Raw genomic sequence first — 12,155 nt, forward strand, 5'->3', positions numbered from 1 at the left:
GAAGTTGCAGTCCCTATCATCACTGGTACAATAAGCAGACAACTCACAGTGCAGAAAAGTTGGTTTATATATGAAACGGTTAAGCTATAATTAAAATAATCATAATAAATATAAAATAATAATGAGCTACCAAACTCAAACTTAGTAAAATTACAATAACATCAATTGCCATAAATCATAAACGCTCACTTAAAACAATAAAAAATTGTTTGAAGAACTGCATATATGTGATCACGTTGTTTATCTGTGGCCTCATACACGTTATGTAAAAGAATTCAATGATGATGAGGTCGAGTCTATGTGGCTTAAATAAGAAATGTAAAATCATCATAAGCATGAGAAACATTTAAAGGAAAGTGAACTCGAATTTCTGAGGAAGAGTGCTTAGCTAAGAAAAATCCTTACCCAAATGAGCTGCGATGACATTTAAAATATAGTGAGGTTCTCCACATGTGTCGAGCATTTCAGCAGGAAAACTTAACTACAAAACTGATAAAACAACTCCTGAGGCAATATATCCAGAGATGTATATCTCTGTGTATATTTGCTGGAGGGTTTGCTTTAATCCCTATTTTAAGGTTTAAAGATCCCTTGGCAGATGGCACAAATGACAATAAGCCTAAATAACCCTTGTTTAGTCGACGAGTTTTAATAGTAATGCATCATCCAACTAACCAACAAACAACATCACACCCAATATTAAATGACTGAGGAATCACATGAGAGGGTGCTAATTTTAAGGTAATATTATATTCGTTACTTTCAGTAAAGAATTAAACCACTGAGGCTCGCAGGACCCTATGTCTAGCCCTTATACAAGGCCATATGGATTACGCTTGCTCTTCATGGTACTCTGCCTTGACAAAAAAACTGAAAGATAGACTGCAAATCACCCAGAACAAAATCGTAAGATTCATCCTGGGGCTGGGACCAAGAGAACATGTAGGCCAGGATGAATTACAGCAGTTGGATATGCTGAATGTTGAAGACAGAGTAAAACAACTGAAGCTAAATCATGTTTATAAAATTGCTCACAAACAGTGTCCAGAATATCTTGCTGTCAATTTTGTCAAGGTTGGGAACCAAAGCAATCATAGTACTAGGGGGAGAGAGCACAACTTTGTAGTACCCACAGTCAGTGGCCAGGCTTCAAACACCTACATAAGAACATAAGAACATAAGAAAGGAGGAACACTGCAGGAGGCCTGCTGGCCCATACTAGGCAGGTCCTTTACAATTCATCCCACTAACAAAACATTTGCCCAACCCAATTTTCAATGCCACCCAAGAAATAAGCTCTGATGTGAAAGTCCCACTCAAATCCAACCCCTCCCACTCATGTACTTATCCAACCTAGATTTGAAACTACCCAAAGTCCCAGCCTCAATAACCCAACTAGGTAGACTGTTCCACTCATCAACTACCCTATTTCCAAACCAATACTTTCCTATGTCCTTTCTAAATCTAAACTTATCTAATTTAAATCCATTACTGCGGGTTCTCTCTTGGAGAGACATCCTCAAGACCTTATTAATATCCCCTTTATTAATACCTATCTTCCACTTATACACTTCGATCAGGTCTCCCCTCATTCTTCGTCTAACAAGTGAATGTAACTTAAGAGTCTTCAATCTTTCTTCATAAGGAAGATTTCTGATGCTATGTATTAATTTAGTCATCCTACGCTGAATGTTTTCTAACGAATTTATGTCCATTTTGTAATACGGAGACCAGAACTGAGCTGCATAATCAAGGTGAGGCCTTACTAATGATGTATAAAGCTGCAGTATGACCTCTGGACTTCTGTTGCTTACACTTCTTGATATAAATCCCAGTAATCTATTTGCCTTATTACGTACGCTTAGGCATTGCTGTCTTGGTTTAAGGTTGCTGCTCACCATAACCCCCAAGTCCTTTTCGCAATCTGTATGGCTAAGTTCTACATCATTTAATTTATAAGTACTAGGGTTATGGGCACTCCCAAGCTTCAGAACCTTGCATTTATCTACATTGAACTGCATCTGCCACTTTTCTGACCAAGAATAGAGTTTGTTTAAATCCTCCTGAAGTTCCCTAACATCTACGTTTGAATCAATTATCCTACCTATCTTTGTGTCATCGGCGAATTTGCTCATATCACTAGTAATTCCCTCATCAAGATCATTGATATATATTATAAACAACAACGGGCCCAAGACTGATCCCTGTGGAACGCCACTTGTTACAGATCCCCACTCGGATTTAACCCCATTTATGGACACTCTCTGCTTCCTGTCAGTGAGCCATGACTCGATCCACGAGAGCACTTTTCCCCCAATGCCATGAGCTGCCACTTTCTTTAACAGTCTATGGTGCGGAACTCTATCAAAAGCCTTACTAAAATCTAAGTAAATAATATCAAATTCTTTATTGTGGTCAACAGCCTCAAAAGCTTTACTGAAGAAAGTTAATAAATTAGTTAGACAAGACCGGCCTCTTGTGAATCCATGCTGAGTATCATTAATCAAGCTATGCTTATCGAGATGGCTTCTTATAATCTCAGCTATAATTGACTCTAGTAATTTGCCTACAATTGAGGTCAGGCTTATTGGGCGGTAATTTGACGGTAACGACTTGTCCCCTGTTTTAAAAATAGGAGTTACATTAGCCATCTTCCACATATCAGACACTACACCTGTTTGAAGAGATAAATTAAAAATATTAGTTAATGGTTCACAGAGTTCCATTTTGCATTCCTTAAGAACCCTTGAAAAAACCTCATCAGGACCCGGCGACTTATTTTGCTTCAGTCTGTCTATCTGCCTCACAACCATCTCACTAGTGACTGTGATGTTACATAATTTATCTTCTTCTAGCCCACTGTAAAAATTAATTACTGGAATATTGTTAGTGTCTTCCTGTGTAAAAACTGAGAGAAAATAATTATTTAAAATCAAGCACATTTCATTCTCATTGTCAGTAAGGTGCCCATAGTTATTTTTAAGGGGACCTATCTTATCTCTAACTTTTGTTCTATAGACCTGGAAAAAACTTTTTGGGTTAGTTTTAGAATCCCTAGCAACTTTAATTTCATAGTCCCTTTTAGCTTTTCTTATCCCCTTTTTAATGTCCCTCTTAATGTCAATATACTGATTCATAAGATGACCCTCACCTCTTTTGATACGCCTATAAATTCCTTTCTTATGCCCTAGTAGATATTTGAGCCTATTATTCATCCATTTTGGGTCATTTCTATTTGATCTAATTTCTTTATATGGGATAAACGCTCTTTGAGCAGCATGTATAGTGTTCAGAAAACTGTCATATTGATAGCTCTCTTCGTTACCCCAGTCAACAGATGATAAGTGTTCTCTAAGCCCATCGTAATCTGCTAAGCGAAAATCTGGGACTGTTACTGAGTTATCGCTACTATCGTACTTCCATTCAATGCTAAATGTAATTGATTTGTGGTCGCTAGCACCCAGTTCCTCTGAAATTTCTAAATTATTAACAAGGGATTCATTGTTTGCCATAACTAAGTCAAGCAGGTTATTTCCCCTTGTAGGTTCTGTCACAAACTGCTTCAAAAAACAATCCTGAAATACTTCTAAGAAGTCGTACGATTCTAAATTCCCAGTCAAGAAATTCCAATCAACATGACTAAAGTTAAAGTCTCCTAGAATTACTACATTATCGTGCCTTGTGGCCTTAACAATTTCCTCCCATAGTAGTTTCCCTTGGTCCCTATCTAAGTTAGGGGGACGGTATATCACTCCTAAAATCAGTTTTTCATGCCCCTCTGAAAATTCTATCCAAACAGACTCTGTATGTGTTACTTCAGACTTAATACCCGTTTTTATGCAACAGTTCAAGCGATCTCGGACATACAATGCCACCCCACCCCCCCTCCCAATACTTCTATCTTCTTGGAACAATTTAAAACCCTGAATATGACATTCCGCAGGCATGTCCCGACTTTTTGAATTAAACCACGTCTCAGTTAAGGCAAATACATCAATGTTACCTACACTAGCAACTAATCTCAACTCGTCCATCTTATTCCTAGCACTACGGCAATTAGCATAATAAACATTGAAAGACTCTCCTTTCTCTTTACCCTTCCTGCTCATTTCTATTTTTCTACTAAACCTATTACTGTCCTTATCACCCAAGGTCCCTGGCTTTTCAATATCTATCTCGTTCTTATTATTACTAGTTCCCCTAGAACTCGTAATATTACTACACTGGGACTTCACTGTTTTCCTGCCAAAACCCATACCACTAACTATTCCTAGTTTAAAGTCCTAACTGCTCCCTCCACTGCAGTTGCCAGTGCTCCCACCCCACACCTAGATAAGTGAACCCCATCCCTAGCATACATGTCATTTCTGCCATAGAAGAGGTCCCAGTTGTCAATGAATGTTACCGCATTTTCCTTACAGTATTTGTCCAGCCAGCAATTGACACCAATTGCCCTGGACAACCATTCACTTCCAACTCCCCTCCTTGGCAAAATACCACATATGAGAGGGTTCCCACCCTTACTTCTAATTATTTCTATTGCTGACCTATACCTGCTAATCAGGTCCTCACTCCTACGTCTGCCAACATCGTTGCCTCCAGCACTGAGACAGATAATAGGATTGCTCCCATTACCTCTCATGATGTCATCCAGACGGCTAACAATATCCTCCATCCCAGCCCCAGGAAAGCAAACTCTCTGTCTCCTACTCCTGTCCTTCAAGCAGAACGCCCTATCCATATACCTAACTTGGCTATCCCCAACAACAACAATATTCTTACCTTCCTTAATGTCTTTCGTCGTGTCGTTCCCAGTAGTCAACTCACATTCGTCGGGTAGCACTGAGAATGTATTGGATGTTTCCACAACAGTTTCCACGGCAGTCTCTTTCTTCTTCATCGTTTCTACCTTTCCATTCGTCTTCTTGATCGTCAACTTCTTTCCCTGCTGTCCAGCCACTGACCAGTTTCCCTTCTTGACCTGAGGACTCAAAACAGGAGGACTACTACGAATCTTCTTGTTCTCCTCGGTCAATCGCCGAATTTCCAAATTCGCCAACCTCAATTCTTCCTTAAGCTGTTGGTAAAGTTGCTCGATGGAGGGCATCTTGCTTCAATTCTAGAGAGCGCGCAAACAGGTCTTCACAGAGCCAAGTACACGTCAACACTGTAGAGGAACTAAAGGACACCAGCGGAAACATGCCACTTTTTTTGGCTATGTTCAGTTATAGTATGTATTACCCATACAGGATTAACAATTATAAAAAAAACCGTTATCTAGAACATATGTCTCGTTATAATAAAGAACCCTCCTTATTGAATTTAATAGGTTTTCGTTCTGTATAGCTTTATTATTACTAATCCAGGGTATCTGAGGTCTGTACTTGGTATTTAATATAAGAAATGCATCAATTATAAAATTTTCATGGATAAAGAACGTCAGTCCCAGAAGAAAAACAACTTGTTTCCTCCTCCTCCTTCTACCTCCCCTTAAAAAAAAAACAGTCTTGGAAGAGCAACTAACATAGAACACAACTGGCAACTGTAACCACACAAACTATAAGTACCGTCGCTCATCGTGGTTCTAGCATCAGTTCCATCCTGTCAAGCAACATGCAGTTGGTAAGTCTACCATCCATTTGTTTCAGTGTGGACATTGTTATTAGCTGCTAGACACGAAGCCAGCAGAAAGTTTGCCTAAACATTTAAAGGACAAAACGCCTGAAACAATATTAAAATTTTATAGAGCATTTGTCGAGGCTCATCATGCATTAATTTTCAGTTTTGATTCCCAAATTACATTTAAAAGAAAGATGAATTTGACAGTGAACAAAAAATGTTTTCTAAACTATCACCTTCATTAATGATAAAAATTATATGGCGAAAATACTCAAACGACTTATTCTCTTATCAGTTAGTAAACTGAGACTACATGAGTTCTTTTAAACCTAAAAGAAAATAAAATATTCTAACCCGAATAACTATTTTTGAGGAGCAAAGATATTCAACATTGTAAAAAATGACAAATAGCAAAGAATGAAAAAAAAAAGTAGTTTTTTGCAAGCAGAATTATGGAACATAGTAATAGACTCCTCTCTGAAATTGTATGTACTTAGTGACAAACTGTTTTGAAATGTTTTGTTTAACTGGATATACAGCATAAACTGACTACTTACAATGGCAGTCAATCAAGTTCTGTAACTGACTGATTCTACTGGAACCCTGACAGCTGTTCTAGAACTACTTCAGAAGGGCCCGTTTGCTTAGGGTAGAGAAGCTAGGAGTACCATAAGAGGTAACTGCAGTATATTTTTAACAGATTTCAAGCATTCCAAATATATTTTCATGCTAATGCTGCGAATGTGATTTATCTAGTCAGAGTATTGGTAATGGAGATGTAATTAGTCTATAACTGATAGACTGTGAGAGGGTTACTGGTATTTTGCAATCTACCTTTCACTTTTTATCACTATTCAGTGATACTATAACATACAATTTAAAAATAATAATGGGTCCTTTTACAGGTAGTTCTTGCCGTGCTGGCCTCTGTGGCCATTGCTGCCCCCCAGTACGCAGCCCCAGCTCCATCTCCTTCTCGCTACAGTGATGATGACTCTAAAGAGAATGTTCCCATCCTGAGGGACGAACGCGTCCACGAAGAGGACGGAACTTACTCCGTCGCAGTAGAGACTGGTGACGGAATCCAAGTGTCAGAATCTGGAGCCCCCACCGGTCCCGATGGCGCTATTGAATCTTCTGGACAATATTCGTGAGTATAAAATTTTCCTAAACTTGTTTTTGCAATTGTGTTCAGTAATTTGCAATTATATGTGTTCATAGCTTACTTAACACAGTGTCTCATGAATATGCTTCCTACAGTTACACAGCTCCTGACGGCACAAAAGTCTCTCTATCTTACGTCGCCGATGAGAATGGCTTCCAGCCCCAGTCTGACTTACTGCCAGTGGCTCCTGAGTTCCCCCACGAAATCCCTGAATTCGTTCGTGAGCAGATTGCCTTCGCTGCTAAGGAAGACGCTGAACGCGAGCGCGAAGAGGCCAAAGGTCCCTCCAGAGTGTATGGCCCCCCTCAGTAAATTATTACTTTGGTGCTGATTAATCAAATATCGACAAAATGTTGTATGGACTTTATATGTGAATTACTTGTGCTGTTTCCATCCTTTGTATTTATAAACTGTTGAAGTAAAACCGAGCAAAGTTAAGCTGTATTTTTATTTGTAAGGAATCCTGGAATCGGTACTTCTAAGTGGATGACTGTATTTCATTCCTCCAAGGTTTTCACTTAAAACTTGAACATCTGACACGATCACTTTACAATTTTAAATGTTTGTTTACTGTAACTAATGAAAAATTCAAGCAATTACTGAAATTTGCAAGTGCACTCTGGTAAGTTGTATGTAGACCATTTCAGGTATTTGAAATGTGTTTATTAACTTGAGTAAGCCTCTTCTGATAGCCTTCAAACCTTCAACTCTAGTGTATCTTAGAAAAAGATTGAAACTGTTATTAGAGTAGGTATGTGACAATCTGTCAATTTTAATTTTTAAAAAGGTGTGCTATTTTTTTCGTTAAATAACCTGAGTATGTCTTTTTGAACGGCTCCAATCTTTAATGACATATGAATTCTATGGACAGAATGATACCCTCTGAGTTTAGGTGTAAATAAAAATTTGCCAATTTATTTGTATAGTTAAAAACCTTGAAATATTGAATTCTGAGCAATGGCTGAAAAATGCCTCAATAAAGCTTAATGTTAATTTTGGGATGTGTTAGTTTCTTTCCTAAACTGTTTTATAAACTGTATTCTGTGCAATAACTGTAGAATGCCTCTAACCAGTTTCAGACTCAGAATGCTTGTGTACCCTAATCAGATTATTTTTTGACTGATCTAGGACTGTGTATGTGCAAATTTAAAAAAAATAGAAGACTGAAATATTGTCTGTGATTATTTGTGAATTGCTCATCAAATCAATATTAAAACTTCAACGCAGATATATCGTAGATGAAGCGTTGAATTAGTATTAGTTGTGTAGGGACCACTTAGTAAAATTTTAATTTAACCCCTTGAGCTATCCTTGGCAATTAGGTATTATCGATAAATTGAAATAAAATATTATTGAAATACTGAAAACTAGCCTTTTCGTGACTTTTAAGCTTCACAAGTTTAGTGAGCCCTTAAATATTATATTTTCGTACAACTTAGTTGATGAACCAGTCATTTACTCAGGAACAGTTTTCTTCTCTTTCTCCCAGGCTTTCTTTTATAATTTGAGAACGCCTCATCTGATCGGCTTCAAATTTCTTATAGTATTGAAAACCTATAATTAAGGAAAACTTCACGGAATTATTTTGATGGTATAGATTTTGAGAACTCCTCTTCTGATCAGCTTCAAACCTTCAACACTGGGAACATCCTTATTAGAAAAAAAAATGGAATTGTTATTGGAGTGTTGGTACAAGTATATCTCTTCTCTTAAGCTTTAACATTTAATAGCTGAGGCAGCTTATGAAAAAGATGATACTTCTAGGCTTGCCTGTGTAGGTGCAAATTGGTTAATTTACGAACATAATTAATGGACTTGGAATTTTTAAATTCCGGCTTCAACTTCAAATCTTCGTTCATTTAACTTATGCAAAAAGCTTTAGTTTACATTGAACTATTTAATTGGCAGTTTTCCGGTTTTATTAAAGAAATGGGGAAAACTGGAAGACTGGTTTTGATGCAATAATTTGTGCCTCGTCCAATCATCTTTTAACTATCAAAGACGATAACTTGCCTAAGCATCTTCTGAGCGATTTCAGGTATAAAGTGCTGGAGTTTCGTAGAAATACCTCATCTCGCCTATAATATTTTTGATGTGTTCATTTTACAACCAGAAATGACTTTTTGAAAAAGCTTTCAAAACATCTAGATTTTTAAAAAGGACGCATATCTTAATGGATTTAAGTAAAGCAAGAATTTTAATCAAGTTGGTATAGTATGGTGGTAACAACATATTTTTGTAGTAATGTTGGAAGAACTATCGACAATAAGTTACATAAAAGGACATGTGGAACTAATGTGACAATTTATTGTAGCAAAGTTTCGCTATCCAGGAGCTTTGTCAAGCCTTAAAATACTTCTGGCTGAGTAATGTCCATTGTCTTTTAGTCTGTAATTTGTATTCTTAGTAATTTTAAAATATTCTTCAATAAAAACTTTAGGGTGCTTTTGGCCACCTCATATTAGAAGCTATTTAATATTTTATTGGACTCTGTATTACAGAAACAGAGCCCTTAAGAAAATGGAAGAAAAATTAAATTTAGTTATTTATGACATGTAACTAATAACACTTTATCCTGCCATGTATTAATTATATTATTCATTTTGATTTGTAATTCTTGGTCCATTTCATCAATAAAAACATCAAAAAATTTTAATTATTGATTGAATGGTTTTAGAATAACTAATTTAAATATAAATTCCTGGGCCATAAGCATGGGATATCAACCAAGTTTTAGTTTAATTTTGGAATATGGGAAAAAGTCTGTCCCTCTTGTTTAGTTTGAAATAAATCCACATACAAAATATTAAGGAGTAGGGGAAGAGGATTTCCCATTCATATATCCAACATTTAGCTGTAGAATTCATATTAAAACTAAAATTGTATCGACAATGCACAGTTTAAAATGTATGTGATTTCAGAAATGAAATTATAAATTGTAAAAGGGCTGTTTTTAATTTGGTGACACCCATGTAGAAATTAACGTTGTAGTATACATGAATACGCTGAATTCTCTAATATAAGTTGAATTGCTTTTATTTGCCTCACAGAACTCTTTTCTCTTCCGTTAATGGTTTTGAACTAGTGGTGGTATTGGATGTAGACAGCTGTGAGAGCTTTGATGGAAGTCAACGCAGGGAAGAACCTAAACCCACGTGCTTATAACTGTTCAAGAGGAATTTTGCATGATAATCCAATTGTTCTATTAACTTTATTGCTGCATCACCCTAAGCAAAAACGAAGGATATCCATATAATTCCATATGCTGTAATTAGCAACGCTTTTTACGTTCAGGCTCACTGAATATAAAAGATATTGGGATAATTTATATCCAACAGAGCATATAGAACTAACTATGAATATTACTGGGTTACTTGTTTAATTGGTTGTATTCAGCTATTCAAATAATATTGTAAAGAATTTACTGAAATGGTGGAATTCAAAACCCAAATTAGATATTGATGATTGGATGCCATGAAACTTTAAATACTTCATCTTCAGTGTAGTTGTTTCATTATTATGCTAAATTTACTATTGAGAGCGTCTAACATTTTTCCTTATTTCATTAAAAAAATCATTCGAATCACTCGAAAGATCGGTAATTATAATTCGGTTATTTTTATTTGGGATTATTACATAATTTTATCTACTCAAAAATATATTACTCCTTAGATTTTTGTAGTTTTAAGAAATCTTTGAGATTTCTTAAAACTACAAATTACAAATCATTCCTTTACTGAATATTATCGTCAATAGGTAACAACAGCATTTTTTCTTTTGAAAAATGGCTTTGCACTTTCTATATAAGTAACGTATTAAAATGGCTATAAAATTTGATAATAATAATAATAATAATAATAATCATAATTAATTAGTAGTTGAAGTAGTAATAGTAGTAGTATAATTATTAGTGTCACTTTATCACCAAGAAAAACATCTACATAGCATAACTTTCTTTATTTTCACTTTTTATAAATACACAGGCTGAAAACATCACAAGAAAAGCCACACACAGAATATTCAAATGACAGTTTCTTTAGTATAAATAATCATTAGAAGACTAATCATTTATTGTGGAGCTCCATAAGATCTGGATGGGGCTCTGGCTTCCTCGCGCTCGCGTTCAGCATCTTCCTTAGCAGCGAAGGCAATCTGCTCTTGAACGAACTCAGGGATTTCATGGGGGAACTCAGGAGCCACTGGCAGTAAGTCAGACTGGGGCTGGAAGCCATTCTCATCGGCAACATAAGACAGAGAGACTTTTGTGCCGTCAGGAGCTGTGTAACTGTTGGAAGCATATTCATGAGACACAATGTTAAGTAAGAAGTTTTTAAAAAATGCACATGTTTACAAAAAAAAAATTAATGCATATGAAAACTTACGAATATTGTCCAGATGATTCTACTGCACCCTCGGGACCGGTGGGAGCTCCAGATTCTGACAACTGGATGCCGTCACCAGTCTCTACTGCGACGGAGTAACTTCCGTCATCTTCGTGGACACGTTCGTCCCTCAGGATTGGAACATGCTCTTTAGAGTCATCATCCCTATAGCGAGAAGGAGACGGGGCAGGGGCTTCGTACTGGGGGGCAGCAATGGCCACAGAGGCCAGCACGGCAAGAATGATCTGTAAAACACATAATTTCTAATCTGATAATCTGTGCGTCTCATTATCGAGAACAGAGAGAAGGGCCAATTGTCTAAGTATAGATTTTTATTAATCTATATTTGTAAAGAATTTTTTTCAGAACAGTTCGCTGTGATATATAAACGGTAAAGTGACTTACTAACTGCATGATGCTTGACACAGTTTGATACTGATGCTAGAATTAAGCAGAGCGACAGTATTTATAGGCCAGTGCAGTCGTTGTTGCCAGATTTGCTGTATTCTAGTTGCTCCACCAAGACTAGTTTTTTTTTCTAACGAGTGCCATTCTCGTATCAAATTAAAAATAATTTATTTATTCATTGGCATTCGCTTCATCTCTTATGTTGTTTGAAACCTACGAAGCTAAGTCAACCCCATTGTACTAGTAAATACTATTGTCCTTTCATGATTGATCACATGGACTGTTTTAAACAATCTTTCTCGGTAACGTAGACGAAAAATCATTGACGAAAATTTACACTTTATAAAGAAAGCTTTAATTATGAAAATATTTTGCTCTGTTAGAAAACTGTGTGATAGAGCAAAGCGTTGATCCTCTTAATGATTGTTCTGCAAATTGTGTCTTTTTCCATTTTTATTCGGCAAACAGAATTCGGATTTAAACAAATCTATTTGTGAATGTCCTCGTAAAGAGCAACACCGTGAGTAAATACGATTATTACGTAATATCCCAATAACTTATGGACATCTGAGGCACAGATA

The 12,155-nt window shown here is 36.4% G+C and overlaps 2 protein-coding genes across 2 annotated transcripts; one reads left to right on the forward strand and one right to left on the reverse strand.

Moving 5' to 3' along the window:
- Nucleotides 1-5,594: 5,594 nt before the first annotated feature.
- Nucleotides 5,595-7,222, forward strand: LOC128693764 (cuticle protein AM/CP1114-like). The gene is made up of 3 exons (XM_070081544.1): nt 5,595-5,622; nt 6,525-6,769; nt 6,880-7,222. Exons 1-3 carry the CDS (start codon nt 5,614-5,616, stop codon nt 7,094-7,096), a joined length of 471 nt encoding a protein of 156 aa, XP_069937645.1. The 5' UTR covers nt 5,595-5,613; the 3' UTR covers nt 7,097-7,222.
- A 3,504-nt stretch (nt 7,223-10,726) lies between these two features.
- Nucleotides 10,727-11,580, reverse strand: LOC138851006 (cuticle protein AM/CP1114-like). The gene is made up of 3 exons (XM_070081545.1): nt 11,572-11,580; nt 11,167-11,429; nt 10,727-11,069 (listed from the first exon to the last, which is right to left on the reverse strand). The coding sequence occupies exons 1-3, from the start codon at nt 11,578-11,580 to the stop codon at nt 10,853-10,855; spliced, it is 489 nt and encodes a 162-aa protein (XP_069937646.1). The 3' UTR covers nt 10,727-10,852.
- Between the last annotated feature and the right edge of the window lie 575 nt (nt 11,581-12,155).

The sequence above is a fragment of the Cherax quadricarinatus genome, unplaced genomic scaffold (genome assembly GCF_038502225.1).
Source record: "Cherax quadricarinatus isolate ZL_2023a unplaced genomic scaffold, ASM3850222v1 Contig3066, whole genome shotgun sequence".
Classification (NCBI taxonomy): Eukaryota; Metazoa; Arthropoda; class Malacostraca; order Decapoda; family Parastacidae; genus Cherax; species Cherax quadricarinatus.